We start from the raw sequence: 22,445 nt of genomic DNA, 5'->3' as shown, positions 1-22,445 counted from the left end.
CCCGCGCATGTGCAAACTGTCCCGTTTTTCCACTATTCTGATTGGCTGCAGCCGGCGAGGTGGGAAAAATAAACGGGTCTGTCTCCCGTGGTGTTTGCATGGGAGCGGGAGCGGCACAGTTTTAAAAAAAGAACCCCCAATGTCATCATTTTTTGAAAGGTGTGGGATAAGGGAAATCTTGCAGGGCGGGCCTGAGTTAGACCTGGAAACCATGTGGAATTCATGCCCAAATCGGGATGGTTCACTTCCTTATCCCAGGATATATTGGCCATGGGGAAAATGCCCAAGACTGGGAATCTGTTTCCTTGTAATGGCTTCCTGCACTTAACTACACATGCTGTAATTATTTTTCCCGTGGTTTTTTTTTAATGAAATCTGGCTGCAGTAGCTGTAATTGGTCAGAGGGAGAAAGGCTACTGAATAGTTTTCTTGGGTGCTTTTCCCCCCACCACAAACTGTGACCTTCCAATTCTTTAACTTCCCTTCCCACCACTAGGGAACATTTATAGGTACTTATCATTGCCCCCCTCCCCCGCCTGACCCAGCATCTTGGGTTTAAAAGCTGCTTGCAGGTGGGGAGATGGGAATTTGTTACCAGAAAATGGCTTAAGAAGAAATAACCATTATTGTTTGCCAGTGATGGTTTCCCCCTTTAAATTGCAACCACCATTACAGCTGTATTCTGTTTTTTAAATTGCCCTTAGTCATGCCTGTTTCCAAAACTCCTCTTTTCTGAACCAGAGGCAGTCAAGAACAGGCATATTGCAGTGTTAGTCTAAATCTTTAATATCTATCCAGGGACATATGCCTGTGAAAACTAATTTCCTTCCACTTGTGATGGATTCAGATTTGCATTTTATCTTCTTTTTTAATATTGCGCTATGTTTGGATGGCTCAGTGTTCAGGTTATTGTTGAAATTCAGTGAATGAGAGTACCATTATAATGTCATCTTCTCTAGAGCTCATTCTCCATGGGTCTGCTAGGCTCTAGGAGCAGAAAACTGAATTTTTCAGAACAAAGTGTAGTGCAGCCTGTGTGACAATGTAATGAAAGCCTTGAAAAATGTTCCCCTTCTTGTATGCTTGGAGCATTCCAAATTGTAAGAGAGCTAATCCTGCAGGAACCTAATCCCTCAAAGAATCGAGATTTTTTAAAGGCTGAATTATCCCTTCTTCGAGTTAGTGATCTTTTTAGGTGAACCACTAATCTGGAGAAGTTTCTTTTCATATTAGGGCCTTCCCCTTAAAATAGGTTGTTTGTCCTCAGCATTAATGCAGTGCATATTCTTTCGAACAGGTCTGGTAAAACTAACTGGAGCTGATGTGGTGTTGTAATCAGAGTTTATGGGATCCTGGAGACATCCAAATGGGAGGCAGTAGGACACGGTGCCGCTCTGACACTCCCAGAGAGTGTGGGGAGGTTCATAAAGTGCGAAAGTCAATAGGCTGCAGTGGACTTAACGCCATCCAAAAGAGTCGCTTAAGTTCAAACTGTGGCTCATGGGCGTAATGCCAGCAAAGGAGGGTGGAGTTTGGGGAGGGGAGGGACTTTGAAGGAATATAATAGTATAGAGTCCAGTTCCAAAGCAGTCAGTTTCTCAGGTGAACTGATCTGTGCCAGAAATCAGTTGTAACAGTGGGAGATCCCTAGGCGTGACCATGGGCCAGTTGCATTTTCTTAGCCTCACCTATCTCAAAGCATTGTTGATAGGATGAATTAGGAAAGGGAGAACCATGTAGGCTGCCTAAGCTCTGGGAAGAAAGGTCAAGATAAAAAATTATGATATAGAGAGACAGTACAACTAAACTGGAAGAACCGTACAAGATGAATCCTCCAAATATGTTGAATAGAACACACTACCTGAAGTATTACTGCAGGGCACAGAACCTTTGGTTTATTTGCCTTCTATCTACAATAGAGCTACCAACCTCAAGGTGATGCTTGGATCTCCAGACTCAACTCCAGACTATCACTTCCATGGGAGGAAATGTCTGTTTTGAAGAGCTAACTCTATATCACTATATCCCAGCTGAGCTCCCCATATTCTGTTCTCTCCAGACATCACCCCAAATTCTCTGGGAAGTTCCTGGAGTTGGCAACGCTGAATATGAACAAGACCTTAGTATTGTACTAGATTGAGTTATGGAGCTGCAGGCCTGGTTGGTTCCACCAGAGTTTAGGATGGTTTATGCAGTTTGGTTCTACAGCAGTGTGGAACAATGTGGTGCCTTTTCAGTTTTCTGCAAAACAAGCAGAGGGATTGCTGGATTGTGCTGAAGAGAAGTTTAGAAAATTTGCTTTTGTGTGACATCCGCTTTCATTCCCTCCTTGGCTACTCTAGTGCTTGCTGACTTCAGGCAGAGAGTCCTGGATGTGGCTGAGCTGATCAGTGCACTTATTTCACTGAATTATTTAGGCTGGAAACAAACCTGAGGTGGGCCCTGGAGGCCCTACTCAGTTACTCATGTGCGGGGAAGCCAGGTTGAACTGATTTTATGCTGCTTTGAAATGAATTCTTGCAGATTCAGAACCTATGAGGAGAAAGAAATTTTCTCCTCCCAAGTTGACCTTGAATTTTTGAGGATTTTTTCCTTCCTTTTGAGCTATCTCAACAGTGAGGAATACAGTAATATTGTATGATACAGCAGGGAAGAGGGAATTTGATCTAAGGCTATATATATTCAGTTTCCAGCACATTAAAAAAATAGTCCAACCTGCATCTTTAATAAGGGTATCACCTAGTGGGAACTGGTTGCTCTGATTTTGTGAGGCATGACAGATATTCCCTCAAAGTTTAGTTACAAGACCCAAAGCAAATGAAACTCAGAAGTGCTGTTAACCTCCTTGTATAGCCTCCGTGGAAACAAAACAATAGCTGCTACTTCCCAGTGACCATTTTGTCAGTCATTCTTGTGAACGACGAGCAAGGTGTGGTTAAGAAAACCTCGGGTAGAGGTTTATGGAGCCAAAATTTTACATCCAGGTTGGACTGTTTTTCATGTGCTAGAAACTGAATCAGCCAGCTCCAATGTAGAGCCCTCAAAAGCAGGTGGTGGTCCAGATATGGTCCTCTCACATATTCTTATGCTCTTAAAGGCTCTCAATCTGTTCAGACATTTTTCAGGAGCATTATCCCACTGAATAGCTGATTTTTCAGTTCTGTGGGCCAATGCTCTTAGCAAATTAAGCACTTTGAGGGTCAGATGCAAAGGTCTTATGGGCTAGATTTGGGGATCTAGCTGTAATTTGCCCACCTCTATTGTAAGGTTCCTGTGAATTTTATATATGCCAGATTCCATGATGGATAAAATGCAGGATCTTAAATGCAATAAATAAATAAAACAGGCATGGTGTCTTAGATCTGTGATTAGATCTCCCATTGTTAAAAAAAAGACTGAAAATCAACTATGGGTGGGAGAGTCAACTATGGGTCTGATTTTGATGAGAAAGGTACCTCTAGATGAGAGTGTGTGTAACCCTTTTGCTGTACCATTTAATTAATATTAATCAATTTACCCAAGAGCAATTAGCCTAGAAGTAGAAAAAATATAGGCATGATAAAGATATGTAGTAGCTTTCTGTGGAGTGGGAATTAAGATTGTGAAATCAGTACAGTGAGAACTATCTTGTACCCCAGCACTGATGCTTTGATGAAAAATCAGTACTCACACATGCTCTTGAGTTAAAAGAAAGGCAGGGGGGTGTATTTGCAGATCTCCCACAGCTATTTTGGCCCTAGAAATGATTCTGAGTGTCACTTACTGAGGCGGATGGTCAGCCATCGGGTTCTCAGTTCTCCCCAGAAAACTGGGTCACGTGGGCATTTGCAAAGGAGACAGTACCTCGGATTAAGGAAAATCTTGTTAAGTAATCCTTGCTAAATTAACTTGATCCATAAGATTAATTGGTGATTTTTCTGATGCGCCTTCTCTGACTGGCAAAAGCTACCTTCCTACATGAAAATGACCTATTGATAGAGAATAATCTATTGATAGAAATATTACCAGCTCTCATGCTCTAAGGAGAGATAACCCTATAGATGTACCAGTTTAGAAATCTTACCATAAATAACCACATATTGGGGATTTTGCAGATCATATGCTAAAACTTGGGGAGGGAAGATGCCATAGCCTGATTTCTCAGAAGCTAAACAAGGTTGTACTTGTAAGAGAGACCTCCAAGAAAGACTCTGCAGAGGAAGGCAATGGCAAACCACCTCTGCTTTTCACTTACCTTGAATGTCCCTGTTAGAGTTGTAATAAGTTGGCTGCAGTCTGATAGCCCTTTATGCAAGCATGATAAAACTTGCAAACGTAAAGCAGCATAATTCATTGTGATGCTCGAATTGCCATGTTTCCAACCTGCTTGATTCTCTATTGTCATATCACTGACACCACACCTCTTAAATCAGACTCATCTAATTGTGGTATAGGAAGAGGAGTTTGGATTTATACCCCACCCGCATTCTCTCCTGTAAGGAGACTCAAAGAGACCTACAAACTCCTTTCCCTTCCTCTCCCCATAACAGGCACCTTGTGAGGTAGAGCCGTGAGAGAGTTCCGAAGAACTATGACTAGCCCAAGGTCACTCAGCAGGAATGTAGGAGCAGGGAAACAAATATGGTTCACCAGATAAGGGTATGCTGCTCATGTGGAGGAGTGGGGAATCAAACCCAGTTTTCCAGATTAGAGTCCAACTGCTCTTAAACACTACACTACACATGCTGTTTATGCTTCATTTTACAAGCGTACAACTACTTCTGTTATATCAATATGTTGGCCTTTCCCCAGACTTCCAGCAGTGTTATCCATTGAATGGTTTTTTTAAACATTCTTTTAACACCTCTTCCCTTAAAACTCTGGGATTTGGAGTATGTGGCTTGTGATTGCCACAGAAGATGATCAGCAAGCACGCTGCACAGCAGGATGGAGATGGGGAAAGATGATTGCTTTTCCATTGTCCGAAGAACTAGCCTGTCCCAAGAACTAGTCAATCAGCACTCTACACAGTTGAGTTTGTCTACAAAAGGGAAAACCAGTAATTCCATGTCTATTGAAAAATGTCTCCTGGGCTCAATTCTCTTTGAAAGTTACTACTCTGTCTCGGAAAAAATGACAATGTGGTTGCGCATGCTGCGGTGGAAGTTGCAGTAGCTCGTTTCTACATTTTAAAGTAGTGCAGATTCTCTTTAAGACAATCTTATTTAAGCACTGCCTTTGTCAAAACCATTATTGCGTGCAGTATTAAACATTGACCAGTATCCCCGTTCAGTGCCACCAGGAAGAAAATGGCAGACACAACTTTACTGAAAGGCAAGTCTTGCTACTAGCTGTCTGGAGCAATATAAATGCCCTTTTTATCAAAGTTCAACATTTGATACTGCATGCAATAATGGTTTTGACAAAGGCAGTGCTTATTTTTTTATCACAGAAAAAGAATCTGAATGGGGACAGGGGGACGGGAGAGACCTCAGCAGGCACTAGGACCCTGTGGAGCATTTCAACACAGGAAGATGTGGTGATTTGATTCACACATGTCCTATCATCTTTCCTTGAGAGAGAGGATACATCTGTTTTAAAAGGTGTGACAGATCTACCTCACATTCAATGCACGAATTATGTATGTCAGTAGATAGCCCTGGAGCTGTCACTGCTGTCTTTTCCCTTTCTTAAATGAATTGTGTGTGACATGATGTCATTATTCTGGGCAGCAATATCAAATGATGCATTGTTTGTATTCACCATTACCAGAAAGCAAGAGAGCCTAAGGGAATGAGATGGCAGCTCTTTAAAACACCTCACTTGATCCTTAGTTGATTTTATTAGAAAATGTTGTCTTGTTTCATCACAAAAACTCTGTTCCAATTAGAAAGGTAGATGATGCTTGTTTTTAAGTGGCATGGCAGTCACCAACACAGCTACATCTGGAATCAGACTTTCTCCTGTGAAAGGTGGTTTTTTTTCTCCCTCAGAACAGCATCTTGGGTAATATGGTTTGGAATTGAAGGCCAGATGCTGTGTGGGAGAATTTTTCTCTGAGACTGAGTCACATTATCCACTTTACCAATTTAGCAGCTTTCTTCAGAACTATTGCTCTGTATCTAGCCCTGACATCATCTCTAGCTTTTATGTTCTCTTTCATTTTCTGTATAAACCCATTCCTTCTGTTAAAGTACCATCAAGTCGTAGACAGCTTATGTTAACTTCATCAATGGGCTTTCAAGGCAAGTGAGAAGCAAAGGTTGTTTGCCATTGCCTTTCTCTGCAGTTTTCTTGGTGGTCTCTCTCCCAAGTGCTGACCCTACTTAGCTTCTAAGTTCTGATGACATTGGGCTAGCCAGGGCCACTCAGGTGAGGGCAATATGGGATATAAATAAGTAAATAAATAAGGAACCTTTCACCAATTCAAGAGACCTCTTATATGTGCAAACATTTCAGTGGATGAGGGGAACTGGAGCCATTGACGCCAAGCCCTGATTCCCACAAGCTGTCAATACACATTTTATGCATATGGTAGAAAGGAACTGTGTAGTCTGTTCCCCTATTGTTTATCAGGCATTCCAAACTTCACCCTGTTGATTGTTTTAATTTCTCAAAGAAATTTTATTTTCAGGTACTCTAATAAAGGCATTTCAGAACATTAATGTTATATACCTTTGAATTCTTGTTTTTTAAACCTCTGACAGTGCCAGAAGCTACTATTGCAAGATTTGTTCAAAATCACATTAAGTTTGTAAAGACACCCAATATTGATTGTATTCTGATGAAGACCATTGAAGATAATAATGGTTCACGTTGGTTGTGTTTAACTGACATACATTAAGATATGAATGAAATTTTGTGGGGATGACGCTTCAGTTTAAAACAACAAAACCATCGTCAAGTTTAGTCTGCAACCCCAATTGGACTTCTGATATGGGTCTTAAAAGTGGGCCTAGAAACAACCTAAAGCAAAGAGAACATGTTATATCTTCTCTCTGAATCTGAGTGAAATATTGTCAACAGGGTAGAACTTTGTTTTTGTCAAAGTATCATTCTGTTGCTAATTCTTGTGATTCATCATTAATTTCATTAATGTGGAAGGAACCAGATATGGTGATTAACAAGAAGCTGTTGTAGAAGGACCTTTCCCCAGATCCAGTGGTGGGATTCAGCAGGTTCTTACCACTTCGGCAAAACTGGTTGTTAAAATGGTGCTTGTAAACAACCAATTGTTAAATTATTTGAACCCCACCATTGCCCAGATCCCATAGCTTTTGTGACAAGAAGAGGATGAAGAGTTCTTTTTTATATTCTGCTTTTCTCTACCTTTAAGGAATCTCAAGGCAGCTCACAATTGCCTTCCCTTCCCCTCCCCACAACAGGCATCTTGTGAGATAGGTGAAGCTGAGAGAGTTCCAAAAGAACTATGACTAGCCCAAGGTCATCCAGCAGGCTTCATGTGGTAGAGTGGGAAACAAACACGATTCTCCAGATTAGAATTTGCTGTTCATATGGAAGAGTGGGGGAACTTCACAGGTTCTGCAGAAATGTGAATTATTTGCAGCAACATAACTAGGATAGGACGACATTTACAAAAGGGTGCAAAGTGTACCTAAGTGGTCATGTAATATATTGACAGTTATTACAATAATGTTAAATTATGGGATTCTCCCCCCCCCCGCCCCATTTTGGAATAATTTGACTTCTTCCTGAAAGCAAAGTTTCCTGAGAGGCTCATAATACAGTCCTAAAGAGAGGTACTCCATTCCAATCCCATTGAATTTAGTGAGAATAAACTGGACTAAGTGCATAGTATTGCACCGTTAGCAGAGCAGGCACAGTGGAGTCCCTTCAGCCCCTTATTGATTAACCTGCACCTGTGTGAGAGCTGTAACATCTCTTTCCTGTCTCCCTCAGGGCACTTCCAGGATTCAAATCCCACCAAGAGAAGAAAACCTCAGGACAAGCAGAATGGCAGGAGCTTCTGTAAAGGTGGCAGTTCGGGTGCGTCCTTTCAATTCCCGAGAAATAGGCAAGGATTCCAAATGTATAATACAGATGACAGGAAACACCACAAGTAAGTAATCAATTCATTTTTTTTACAACCAACACTTAAAAGTGCCTCTAAGCTTTTTTTCACAAAACTTGTGATAATAATGCAGGAGAAAATGCAGGAAATAATGCAATTTGAATAAATAAATACTTTCTAGTCATTATACATTTTATAATTGCATTACAGGAAGGAGCAGCACTTAACATCTTGTATGAAATCATCCTAAATTCAAACCACTCAAAGGTGCTAATTTGAGCTGGGAAGGAAACATAACTATAGTGGGATCAGTTCATTTTCACTAGGTTATTTCCTAAAAATTACAGGAAGTTTCACAATAGCCTTCTCTTATTTCCTGGGATATCTTCCCATGATATTTCACATGGATACTGCAATATAATTTTTTGCCCACCTGTCTTCCAATTAAAAACTGAATTCTGTACATAGTTGGTTTTAATGTAAATGATTCTCATTAAAGCGTAGGTGTTATGTTGTGCTGAAACCACAACACAATATATCTTATTGCAGAGAGGTTGTCTGTTGCAGATGCACAATAACTTTCTGGGGATAGACTTTCAGCCCAATCCAGAGGGGGGAGGGCAAATCTGGCTATCGAGGCTGTATCCACTGCTGGGGGCTCTGGATTGGGCTGTAAAGCAGTTACCATTGTTCCCTCTTTCAGTGTACCCTTTTTTTTACATAGCTCTACTCAAGACATATTTTTACAATTAGTCTTCAGACTTTTTTTTTGCCATGGTCAAAAGACAGCAATAACAGAGTGGAATTTGTTACTCAGATTCTGGTTTAGTATTATGTGTTAAAATATTTCATTCCAGATGTTCTAGCACTGTTCCTTGAAAGTAACTGAAATTAGCTTACCACATTTGTGGTTGAAACGACTGGAAATTGTCATGTGATTGCCCATTACGGTCCTGATTACTGTCACTAAAGAGTGTCATGCAAACTTTCCAAGAAGAGTCGCGTCATTTGGAATAATTGTTGAAGATGTGCATACTGCTTGCTCTGGGAAATCTTGGAATTCCCTCTGAGAAATTAGGAAGTTTCAGATATCTTCCCATGATATTTCACATGGATACTGCAATAGCATCCATCCTTACGAAGACCCAAAATGTACCTTTTTCTCTATGCCTAACAACTGATTCAGAGCTAGACTGACCTCCTTCGAGGAGCCCTTGAGCCAGCCATTTGTATCAACTCTGCTACTCATATTATTCCTATCCTGAAACACAATGACAATGTGTACTCATTGGCTGTCACCCCACTGTCAGACCAGAGAATCCTAACAGTTTCTGGAAGATCTTAAAGTTCAACTTTCCCCCCCTTCACAGGGAAAGTGAAGGAAATCACCATATAGTAAGCTTTCCTCAGGTTTTCTCAATCCTCCCCACTTTCCCCTACCCACATCTACATCTACTCTTCAGGCCATCATTTCAGAATGATCGAAAGAGCTTCTTTTTTTTTTTTTAAATCACAGTAAAGGTCTGCTGCTGGAGTAGTGGATCCAATGAAGTTAACAAGGCTTAGAAATTGCTGGAGTAGTGAATCCAGTGAAACTGACAAGGCTTGGAAATCTGCTGATGTGTTGGTTGGCTTACTCCTGATCATGTGCATCTAGAGCTGCAGACTTCCATCCTTCCAGCCACCAGTCTAGTAAGGGTTTTTTTCCCAAGCCAGTTTGTGGATTAAGAAGCTTGCAGCCCCCAAATTGAAAATACAGTCCCGGTGACCAAGCCAGAAGGAAACCGAGGGTCCTCCGATCCAGCTGACTCCTTGGATTCAATGGGGCTTCCTTCCTAGGAAATCCATTTAAAATAGAATCTAGATATTGTTAGATTCACCAACGGTGCCTGTAGGGCAGCCTGAAGATCAATAGACCAGATGGTCCCATCACAAAACACAATAAAAACAAAATGGCAAACTGCATGGCGAAAAAAAAGAAAGTGGGGAGGGCAAAATGCTGGATTGGTCCAGATAGAGACACTTTGGAGGAAGTTAACATCAAATGTAAGCAAAAAAGACATGGGGAAGCCCCACTTTGAAGCAAAGAGTGCTTCTCAGACATGTGGTAAGTATTATATGCCCAAAGGGACTTTGTGTTAATAATTTGCAGAGACACTGTCCTGCTAGTAACCCTTCAGTTATAGAATTTTTGAACATTAGTCCGCTACCATTGGATATGGGTTTGTCCAAGAATTGGCAATCTATCCCTGGCAGCTTGAACTCACTTCTGCTATCTCCAGAAGGTGAGAGCATCAGTGACTTTCTTGATGGAAAGCCAGAATAGCAATTCATATTGGAAACCCTGTGTTTCCTTCATAATGTCTAGCCATGACATGTATTCAGATGTATAATAGCACTGGAGACTGGAGAGGTATGAGGTATGAGGCTAGCAACCACTGGCCCTAGCCTTCCCAGTGTGTCCTAAAAGCATATCTTTTTCTGGGCTGTGCTGCTTCTGTTGGTGTTTTACTACCAATGGAAGCAGGCAACAGAACTGCTAACACCCCCAGGGACCTGCTGACAGTGAGGTTTTATTGCCTGTAGGACAAAGGCAGTGATTGAAGCACAAAGCAGCAAATGAGTTGCTAATCCTCTCAGCTAGACATGACTGCTATTTTTTTTTTTAGATTTTCACTGGATTGCACTGGCATGTAACAACTCAGCACTTTAGTCTCTCTAAGTCTTAAGACGGAGAGAACAAGCAAAGGAGCATTATTATCTGCAGATTGAATATGTATTTGATGATATGGGCTTGGAAAACATATGATGGTCATTGGGCTGTATGAGAACATGCATGAGTGAAAAACTGACAGTTGATCTGTGTTGTACTGTTTGGATACTTGAAAAGTAACCTGATGAACAAGGTCAAACTGCTTATGAGCTGCAAGCCAATTAATTAAGGGACAAACAGTTCCCTGTTTGTAACTGGTAAACAGTGGTAAGCCAAGCTGTCAGGTATTTGATCATTCTTAGACTTGGATAGCCAGGCCTCTGTTTTCCAGTTGGTTACCATGAGCCTTACTGAGCCTTACTTCTTTGAACCCGAGAGCAGAGTTTGGCTGGTCCAGCATCTGAAAGTAAGACATTTGGCCTTTTTTGCTTTTTCAAAAACTATAAGCTGAAAAGTATTTCCCAAACTGAGTCAACAACCATAATTGGCATTCCACACGATTTCTTAACATCCAATCATATCTGTTGATTTAAACCATCATTAAATTGCTACAGAGACAGAAAAAACCTGTGCTGAGTGGTGAGAATAAGGTATCGCTTTTCTGAATTTGTCACAGATACCACAAATCACCATTCCAGGGGATTTTTTGGGCAGTGGATAAAGCATGATTGAGCACAAGTAGGGAAAGAAAAAATGAAATGGAAAGATTTCCATTTCTTCCCAGTTCATTTTCCTGCCCAGTTGGCTTCTGCTGCAGCATGTTGATTCCCAGCATTCCTTCTTTAATTCCATTGAATGATCTCTCTCTCTGACTCATTGCCTCCTTCCGCATCCCTGCATCTTCACCCCTTTCTGTTATTTTTTTTTGACAAATACCGTAATTCAGCCTGTCCACTCAGCTTCTGGAAGAAACCTGAATTTTCTTCATGCTCCAAGTCTACTTTTGTTTTGTATTTTCTTTTAAATCCCATACATGAAGCAATCACTCTATGTTGCATGCCTTTCCTTCTCCGACAGAAAAGGGCCACTGTCTTACTTCTAGAGGAACATTAACATTCTCTCCCCAGAGTGAGGTCTTCGCTAGGGCAATGTGCAGCTGAACAGAATGTTATGAGGGTCCCATAGAAATCTTTTCTTTTCACTCTGTTTTCTGTTGTACTGGAACTCTACAGCTTTGAAACTCCCTCTAGTTTAACAGTTTTTCTCACAACAAATACACACTTTGTTATTCACTGGATGTGCCAGATCCAGATGTTTTGCATCAAAAGTTGTTCTTTTAATGAAGAAGGTTTCCAAAGCATTCAGAGCACAATTATTTCTACCTGGGAAAATACAGCGCTTCCCATGAATAATTCAACTGCTACTGTTGTTATTGGGTGTGGTCTATAATGTGAGTGATAAAAAGTGACACAGGTTCTCCAAAATTTAATCCTATGGCCAAACCATTTTGTGGGTTCTATAAACAAACCATTTTGTTTTTTCTATTGTAGTTAGAGTTGCCTACTTCCAGGTGGGTCCACCATTTGAATTAAGTGGGGATGAGTGCACATGGTACAACCCAATAGAAATTACACTGACAGTGCAGTGTGATTTCTGTTGGGTTGTACTTCCAGGTGGGACCTGTAATTCCCCTTGACTTACAACAGAGACTATTACCTCTGGAGAAAATGACTGCACCACAATGAAAACTCTGTGGTATACCATAGTTTCCTCAAATTCCCCCTTCCACGGGCACCACCCTGAATTTGGCAACCCTAATTTAGAGACTGAAATTACAATATAAAACATTATCTTTGGCTTCTAGAAAGGAAAACCCAACCACGAGGTGAAAAATGAGATCTGCCATAATGCAGTGCTACTGAGGAAACTGTCTTATGCAAATTCATTCTCATCTGCACCAGCTTTGTGCTTCAACAGAACAACTATACTGAGGTTCTTGCTCTAGTGCTGAATCAATAAAATAAATAAATACTGGGTCTAGATTTTAATGTGAGATGAAGAGTGCATCTGATAGAGATCCTTTTGCTCAGTATGTTTGTGTATTTTGCCTTTATAAAATTTCAAACCAGTTTACAGCTTCTGTTGAATTCTGCCCCTAAAATATGCCATTTCCCCTGTCCCCCCCTGCATAATTGTTGAACTGTAGTGATCATCTCCAACTGGACTGGTTTGTCTTCCATGGAAAATCCAGTTGTGAAAGATAATTGCAGTGCAGTGAGATAGCATAATGTCTGATGATATGGGGATCAGTGGTGGGATCCAAAAATTTTAGTAACAGGTTCCCATGGTGGTGGGATTCAAACTGTGGCGTAGCGCCAATGGGGCTGGGCAGGGCATGACTGGGGCGTGGCCGGGCATTCCTGGGGCGGGGCATTCCTGGGCGGGGCTGTGGCAAGGACGCAGCTGCTGCGCCGGTCCTTGGGCAGGAAACGAATGCACGCAGGCACAGGCTGCCACGCACGCCAGTGCACCTCCTGCTAGACTGCTTCAAGTTCTGCGCGCTACTGCTGAGAGGAGGGGCGTAACTAAGGTAAAAATCATGTGGCAAAATCACCCCCCTCTCAGCACACACAAATAATTAGTAACCTACTCTCGGGAACCTGTGAGAACCTGCTGGATCCCACCTCTGATGGGGATGCAGCCAAAGACACTCTCCCCTGGTGACAAAGGATAGGATGTGGGGCAGTTATATTTAACTTCTTAAAAATGCAGATCTTGCTGGAAGATTTTATAGTTATATTTTAAATGATGATTAAAAATAACAACTACATATGTTTTTAGAATATTTAAAGATTCAGGTACTCACCACAAGAACTAGGGATAAAATCCACTGAAATCACAATTTAAATCACTAGTCAGCAAACTTGATATAAATCATTGTTTTCTATTTAAAGACTCATTCTTGCTGGAATAATCTTAATATTTACAACCAGATTAAGGTTTCGTTTTTAGAATAATGTCTGCCTTTTTCATAGGTAGAGGAACTTCATTAAAATATTCCCAAATTTTGGTCTCTTTTATTATCTGCCCCAAATTTTCTCCTCCAGGGAGAGAATAATATGGTAAATTTCATGATGGAAAAACTGCCCAAAATTTTCTCCAGAGACAGAATAATGATAAACCTCGGGATAGACATACAAAGTTCCCAAGACTTGTGGAATATTCTGCTTATTTTTCTGGCTTGCCCCTCCCTCCTCACAATTAGCTCATTGTGCAGATCTATCCCACTCCAAACAATTTTCTATTCCCTTAGCTTCTTGAAACATAGCAGTTGACTGGTAAGGGATTCATTCTGTATATATAGATTTGCAAAGAAACAATGAAATTACGATCTTTCTTGCAACTCTGTTTATTTTATAACATTTTACTGTGAAGAAGAAGCCTGTTACCTCTGTGGACAGATGTTCACAGTTTCAAGAACTTCAAAACCAAGAATATGTGGTAATATCTTCTAGAAGATGGAAAACTGTCCAAAATAATCTTACTGGAAGAGCATGACATTGTGAGTGGATTAATGGAATTTGTTTACCAAAAAAATTAAACATTGCATGAATATACAGTGTCATGCTACATAATTAAAAAGTAATCCTTATTTCATTATGAATAACCTTTGGATTAGAATGTATTTTAAATGAAAAACTATCTAAACTATCTTTAGATAGATTTTTTTCTTCAAAAGGAATTTTATTTTTTTTAATCTGATTTAAATACAAAAATCTAATTTTAAATTTAAAAAATCTGATTTAAAAATGATGGCTTTTCTAATAAAATCCATTATTAGAATTAGTATTCTCTTGTTCCACCTAGTTAGGTATAGTATTCTCTTGTTCCACACTCTGGGTTGTATACCCATGTTTGATTGGATTGTGAATTAAACATATGCATCCCACTGACAAATGGGAAACTTCTAACCACTTGGTATTCTTGATTCAATCTTTAATTGTCTTTGCCATTTGCTTATCTTTGGATTTGATTTGTAAGACAGTTCATATTAATTGGCTTTCTAGAATGTAAGTGATTGCCAACATGTGGTTGTTGCAAAAGTAAAAACTGTGGCTATTGTCATATGCCAGCATGATGCCAAGCGTGACGCCAATAAAGGATGTTCAAATATGTAGTAGGCTTATCATGAATTTCTCAAAGAACCTATAGTTGAACTTGTTACTTTATCCACCTGTATGTTCTTGGAATATGTAGTGTTATTATGCAGGTGTTACCAGGGGTTCCTTTCTATTGTAAGAACAGGTTATTGTCTGCAACCTTACTATCTCAAGGACTACCAGTCTGAAATGATGCATGAGCATAGTTGAGCACACAAGCAAATAGAAAGCATGATGCTTTGACCACGTGAAGATCCATAATTCTTTTTGCCACTTGCAAAAGTCAGCTTTTCAACACTTTAAAGATAATGTAAAATTACTTTGGGCTCTGATTGAACAAGTTTCTTTACCATGCATAGTGCTAAACATGCTGATAATGCCTCCCTATGGTTTAATTACCTAACTTTAAAGAGCTGCTAACAGCCTCTCTAGTTCAAGGGGGAATAATTTGAGTGCCATTTAAAGCAATAATCAGCTAACAAAGCAGTCTCTCACTGTTGGCTGCTTCAGTATTTGAGAGAGGCTTGCAACAGTTTGGAGACCTAGGAAGAAGAATAAATCCAAAGACATTGAATAGTCATCCATAAGCAGGGCGAACCTTATAGACAGGGCTTCTGTTTCTTTAAAAGATATCTGGGAAGGGCAGGTGAACTTGTTGTACAGGATCAATAAAAGCTGTAGTTGATGAAGTTCTTTTTAATATAAATTGGAACTCTCCTTTGCATTTTGACCATTAGATAATATCAGCTTGATATATTTTCCACAACGAAAGGCACAAGGAGTACATGCCATGAATCCAGAAATCATGGGGTTACAGGAATACTTACATTAACATCCATGTTCCCAAAATTCTCAGAGTATAGATAATGGTCCTTTCCACACAAAATCAAAATAAAATGTTTTGAGGCAGGAAATAAAATGTGTCCTCCTTAGAGTTCCTCATGGTTTTTAGCCCAAAATGTTTTATTTTCTGCCTGAAATTGTTTTATTTGCATGCTGTTCCCAAGCAATTCTTTTTTGAAAATAGTTTTCTGGAAGCGATTCTTTTGTGGAAGCCTTTTCACTTACTGGGTGAATCTGTTAAAGCTTTTCCCATGCCACTCTGCAGTCCCTGGATTTCTTTGTTGGCACCATTTTCTGAGCTCACACTGACTGTCTTGTGCTATATTTTCGCCAGGCTTTTTTATTTTGCGGGGTTGTGTGTCTAGCTACAGAGACCCGACTCCTAGAGAATTGCAGCAGGAGGCTTTGAAGCCTCATGGCATTGGATCTAAGAAAAAGTTTTTAAAATGGAACAACCACAAAATGAAGCATTTTCAAGGGGGCGAGTGCAGACAAATTTTTTTTTTAAGTTTGCAAAATGTTTTCAGGGCTTGTGTGGCAAGGGCCATAGTTTAATTCCACCTTCCTCCACCTTTTTTGAGAGCAGCTGAAGAACACTGCAGAATCTCCAGCGGTTGCAAAAGCAGCCAAAGGCCCTTTCCGCACAGGCCAAATACAGCGTCCTGGGAATGGCAAAAATGCCGTCCCCAGGGAGCTGTTCGCATGGGGGAGCAGCTGCGCCGCCCTCGCGCCTCCCCAGTGGCCCGAAGCCTCTGTTTCCCAACCTCGCTCCCCTCGATGATACGGCTGGCCTCCACACGGGCCAGAGCCTTTACGGCTCTGGCCCACCCTCATTCTGGTGGAACACTCCTTCCTCCAGGCACAATGTCCGGGCCCTGCGGGACCTAGGGTGGGGATTCCAGGGGCTCTGTAAGACGGAGTTGTTCCACCGGGCCTTTGGAGGAACCGGCGGGTCATGATGGTGCTACCCGGGAAGCTCGGCCCCGACATCTGGGCCAATTGTCATCTCAGACTCGCCATCCCCCTCTTTTTAGAGAGGGGAGGGAATTTTTAGATTAGAATGTCGGACGCCTTTCTCCCCTTTGGGGAAGGGAAGGGAACTACAACAGTAGATCACTGAACGCTATTTATTTGCTGTAATTTATTACATATTTATTAGGAATGTTGTTATGGTTATCGCTGCTTTTAAATGTTTTAATTGCCTATATTGTTTTATTTCTGCTGTACACCGCCCAGAGCCCTCCGGGGATGGGGCGGTATAAAAGTTTAAAAAATAAAATTAAAAAATAAAAATAAAAAACAATTTAAAAAACCTGCTGCAAATCACCGTTAAGTAAGCAGCTCAGTGAACCCAAATTGGAAGTGCATTTCTTGACCCAGTTTGTTAGAAATCCAGTTTATTTACGTTTATTTTTATTCCACTGTTTCTTCACTGCACTCTTACAATGAATTTTGTATCACAAACACCACAGTTCCTTGGTGTGCCATTTCAAAATGTATCTATGTAGTAAAGTAATTCATTTTTTAATTTGCAGTACAGCCAGATGTCTGACACTTCAGTAATACTACTACAAGTACTTGCATCAATTTCAAATTCCATCTTTATTATATTTATTACCAACAATACATCGCAAGTCAACTCCAACACATCAAACATCCAATACATCACATACAAAACACTTGCACTGCAACCCAATCCATAACCTCTGACGATTTACAATAGACCTACCACTATAGTTGCCAACTCTTGTTTGGTCAACTCATGATGAGTTTGTGGAGAGAAGGCATCTCAGTAGGAATGTTATGTCAGAGAGTCCACCCACTGAAGCTGCCATTCCTTCCAGGGCAACTGTTTTTTGTAGTCTGGTGAACGGTTGTAATTCTGGGATTATTCCCAGACTTTGCCTGGAGGTTGAAAACCTTATCCAGAAAGCCAAACATGGTAAAGAAAAGACATAAGAGGTAGGCCTAACAGGGAGAAAAGAGTATCACCTCTCTGGTTTAAAGACTGAATTTTTCTACGTATGTTCTCTATTTTGCTTTCCCACTGTCCTTAAATGAATATCCCATGGTTATATTTCAAGTACTATGGTTGTATTTGTATTTGAAGGAAAGGTACATTACAAGACTTGCCAACTTCCAAGAGGGAACTTGAGAGCTCCTGGGATTTCAACTGATTTTCAGTCCGTAGAGATCAGTTCCCTTGGAGAAAATGGTGGCTTTGAAAGGTCAACCATATTTCATTATACTGTGTTGAGGTCCCTCTACTCTTAAATTTCCATGAATGTCTCAACTTGGAGTTGACAAACATAGTACATTACTAGAGGGTGTGGGAGTTTGCTTTTCCCCCCCTTACTGGTAATTCCCTGGTTAGAAGTATAAGTCAGTGGACAGGAGTCACTTCAGTTTTCTCCCCTTTAGGCCCCTCCTCCCAATTGTCCAACACAGGTTGTATTTCTTGCTCCATCAGCTAGGGTTGGTGGGGGGAAGTGGGGTTACATACATGTTGAGGATGCTGTCCACTGTCATTTCTGACATAAATAGTTTGCAATGTATAAATTATGTGCATGTTATGCCATAAGCAGTAAGTGCCATGTGATCTGGGTTTTCAGAAGCATCTCATATGCTTGCTGAATGATAATGTTCTCACCCTCCTCATCTGAGTGAAATTTGCAGTGGCAGTCTAATTAACTAATTTCCCTTCTCTGATAATTGGGAGGAGGGTGAAGATTTGGTGTGGGAATAAGCAAAGCTAAAAGATACAAACTGTTCTTCCTGGTTTTGAAAATCTGAGCTTTAGTTGAGAGGCTGCTGTAGTTGCCTGTAGTGTAGTGCACAGGGAGCACCTGAAAAAAGAGACAATGAGAGCCAGCTAGTACAAACACAATAAGGGTGGCGGCATTGCGTACTTTTATGTTATGGGCCTCATCTTGTAACGGCTTTGTTTCTGGGTTTCATTTGGATGCATTGTGGAAATAAAGCTTCTGGACTACTTTCGTGATGCACCGTGTCTTTTTAATCTCAGGTTTTGCAAGGTTTTACAGACCTTTTTTGCACACTCTAGTTATTTCTTTTTTTCTGTGTAACCTAAAGAACTAGCTAATTGTTGGCACAGAGCAGCCTGCATGACTAAAACTGCTGTAATTTTCATGACACCTCAGTTGCCTGTTAAGAATTTCATTTTCCACTCAACACACTTATTCTGCAAGGTAAATTGAATGACACTTAAATTATGTAATTGTTATTCTTCGGCTAACCATTATTCTGTTTTTGAGCTTCTTTCTGCTGTGATGCTCTCATTTTAAAATGCAATAAATAATTAAAGGAGAATGTCAGAGCAAGGCTATCTCAGTTCTTCAATTACCATGGTAACATTCTCGACAGAGGAGAAATATGGTACAGAGTCCTAGATTTGACCCTGAATACAATGTCGACATAGATTAGACAAAGAGGTAGTGACTAATCCAAAGTTTCCCAATGATTTTCATGGAGGTGTGGGACTTACGAATCTAGATTATTTCCAGGTCTGAGGGGCCGGCGTTCTAATGCTACATTTGGCCTCAAGATTTGTTCCTTTCTTGTCCTGTTATTTGCTTTCCTTGCTACTGCTTTATAGGATGTGCCGAAATATAGATTGTAGGGGCAGGAAGCACGGATAAAATGGCTGAAAACCATAATGCTTCTACCATTGAGTCAAAAAGTACTCACCAGTTTTGATCTATTACTTGTTGCTTTACTTATCCACGGCAAGGGAAATGTGCATGCTGATCTCCTAGCTGCCTCACATTTAGTAAAGATGCAGCCTATTTGGATGATGTGTTTCTTCCAACTTGACTCAAAGAGGGTTGTCTCTTAAATAAGGAAAAAAAATAGTGCATGCAAATTTGTGGCATTGCCCAAATCAGCTGGAGAATTTTTATGCCCTAAGTTACTGCACAGCTTCATCTGACAATTGCACTACCTTGGCATCTTTTGTAACATTATAAAGAATTCTGAAGTACACATCTGATATCTACACTGTTTCATTGTACCACCTATAATATTGCTACTGTGTGTGTGTGTGTGTGTGTGTGTGTGTGTGTGCGCGCCATCAACTCAAAACTGACTTATGGTTTTTCAAGGCAAGAGACTGACTTATGGTTTTTCAAGGCAAGAGACATGCAGTTTGCCATTTCCTGCTTCATCATAGGCTGAGAGAGTTCTTAGAGAACTGTGACTGGCCCAAGATCACTCAACAGTCGCTGCTTACATACCAATTTAGATTTACTTGGGCATTTGAACTAGCTATAGGTATTGGCTAGTATATATCCCCTTTTACCACATTAAGACCTAATGAATGTATCTGCTTTAGGTTGTTTGGCCTAGCTAATTGTTTTAGTATTCAAAATTCATGTCATCAGTACCTTGTACAGAATTGTCCCCTCTGGGGCCAGATCATAGGATGAAAGTGCAATGTGTGAATCAGGATAATATCCCTGGAGACTCAAAAATCCAATTAGACTCCCGAAACATGAAAAGTATATATTTATTTAAGCCTAAGCAGAAACAAATACCATAGGTGTCCTGCACCAAAGCAGGAGCAATCACTGAGCTCAGACTCCTGCTTTTATACAGATGCATCTGTCAATCCTCAGTATGTCATTGATGGATCACTGATGACTTCATCTTGAGTAACCTTCTGCACAGTGTTGGGATTCAAATAATTTAACAACTGGTTCTGGTGGTGGGATTCAAACAATTTAACAACTGGTTGTTTACAAGCATCATTTTAACAACTGGTTCTGCCGAAGTGGTGCGAACCTGCTGAATCCCACCACTGCTTTCACATGAGAATACAGGTTAGTCCCCTTCCATACTTCTACACACATCCCATGGCTTCAAAAAGGTGGAGTAGTTCCTCCCAGAGTTAGAGACTTTACATTTAAATTAGCTGTTGGGTATCCTAAGATTACTTCAGGCCAAACTATCTACCATTGGGAAATAACTGTTACTGCTAAAGGTCACTCCAAGATGATGATGTATTTCCATAGCAATGAACATTCTTCTCAGCAAAGGGGAGGGAGCAGTGTCTTGTTTGCAAGTCATGTAGACGACTGTACAGGCCAAATGTTCTTCAGAGTACCAAAACAATATGGCACCTAGCAAGAACTACTGCCTCACCCATCCTCCTTAAAAGATGTAACTCACTTATTGGCAGGCTGACAAGACATTCCTCCAGATAGCTTCAGGGACAGACTCAGGGTCATGTGGTTTCTTTACAACCCCATTATAGAGGTTCAAGATGGATTTGCATCCAATGCTGTTAGCAGTAATAAATATTAACTTTCTTATACAAATAACATTTCTAAACACAAATTCTTACTCTAAACAGCAAATTCGAGACCTTATGTTTTATTAACTCTTACATCTTTTAAAACATATATCTTAAACAGTACCATTTAAACATTAAAATATTTCTACCTTTATGGAGAAGAAGAAGAGTTTGGATTTATATCCCCCCTTTCTCTCCTGTAGGAGACTCAAAGGGGCTTACAATCTCCTTGCCCTTCCCCCCTTGATAGCGGAGCCAGGAGAGAATCCCGCTCCTGGACTATGTCTGGGAACTTTAAGCGATTGGAAGAGGTATTTCCTGTCTTGTACTTGTTTAGGTAGGAACTGATTTGTATTAGGTAGAAATAGGATTTGTAGGTTTCCCTGTATTTGTGCTTGTATGGAACCTCCTTGGCCCAGGGCAGAGAGCCATCTCTGCCCCGCCCGGACTTTATCCCATTCACGTGTAAAGGTGCAATGATGCGCGGGACAAAAGGGAAACCTCAGCAGAAAGCACTTGCCCTGCTTTGTCTGAGTAAGCAGGCAGATAAGGGGTTCCGCGTCATCGCTCTTGGCTTCCTGACCACGGGCACCTGGAGAAAACCTTTGTTATTGTCCTCCGCTAGTGGACACGTCATCATGCTAAACACCATGCTAGTAGCGAAACTTGCGAAGAGGATACCTGCTTGAACACTGATTGGTTCCTGCATGTTGAAAATGAATGATTGGTTGTTTTGGATGGTGGTGGGCTGTCTTTGGTTCTCCCAGACTCCCGGCGGGAGAAAGTGTACTTAAGGGATTAGCCAAAGGCTGCTAGGCAGCGCAGAGGTTAGTCTTGCGGAAGGGAGGTGCTGACGACGCAGGTCAACATCTCAATAAATCTCTTTTATATATCCGAGCCTTGGATGGCGGTCTTACTTGGAAAACATGAGGCGCTGTCGAGAGCGGGATACTCAAGAGCGAGGAAACTGTTACCCTGAGCAGCAGGTAACGCCTCACAATAAACACCATGAGAGGTAGGCGGAGCTGAGAGAGCTCTGAGAAGCTGGCATTAGCCCAAGGTCACTTGGCTGGCGTGTGTGCCGGTGTATAGGCTGTCTGAATTACAGATAAGCCTCCACGAAACCAGTGACGGCAGAGCGGAGAATCAAACCCGGTTTCTCCAGATTTGATACACGAGCTCTTAACCTCCTACCCCACTGCTGCTCACAAGATATAGTTTTATCTTATAAAACTGTACTTATATAGAATATATATAGCACAAGGCACTTCGTACTTTTCCCCAATTTTTCATTCACAGTGTACTATCATGAATTAATCCATAGAGTCTGATAAAACGTTTCTCTCATTACTTTACCATATTAACTGAGTATATGAGGGAGAGAGAGGAGTAGTAATATTTTGCTGAGTCACAAGCCTTGTTTGAGAGGTTGTCTGTTAGCTAGTTGTTAAGAACTTTTATGAGTCA

At 40.8% G+C, this 22,445-nt stretch overlaps 1 protein-coding gene across 18 annotated transcripts in view; it reads left to right on the top strand.

The window, feature by feature from the left end:
• KIF1A (kinesin family member 1A) overlaps positions 1-22,445 on the top strand; it is a 124,564-nt gene that overhangs the window by 10,268 nt on the left and 91,851 nt on the right. For all 18 annotated transcript variants that reach the window (XM_048506708.1, XM_048506707.1, XM_048506706.1 and 15 more), the window contains exon 2: positions 7,900-8,059. In XM_048506708.1, the coding sequence (XP_048362665.1) occupies positions 7,954-8,059 (106 nt within the window). In that variant the 5' untranslated portion in view covers positions 7,900-7,953. The remainder of the gene's footprint in view (positions 1-7,899; positions 8,060-22,445) is intronic.

This window comes from Sphaerodactylus townsendi, linkage group LG08 (genome assembly GCF_021028975.2).
Source record: "Sphaerodactylus townsendi isolate TG3544 linkage group LG08, MPM_Stown_v2.3, whole genome shotgun sequence".
Taxonomy (NCBI): domain Eukaryota; kingdom Metazoa; phylum Chordata; class Lepidosauria; order Squamata; family Sphaerodactylidae; genus Sphaerodactylus; species Sphaerodactylus townsendi.
This window is presented reverse-complemented; position numbering and strand designations above follow the sequence as displayed.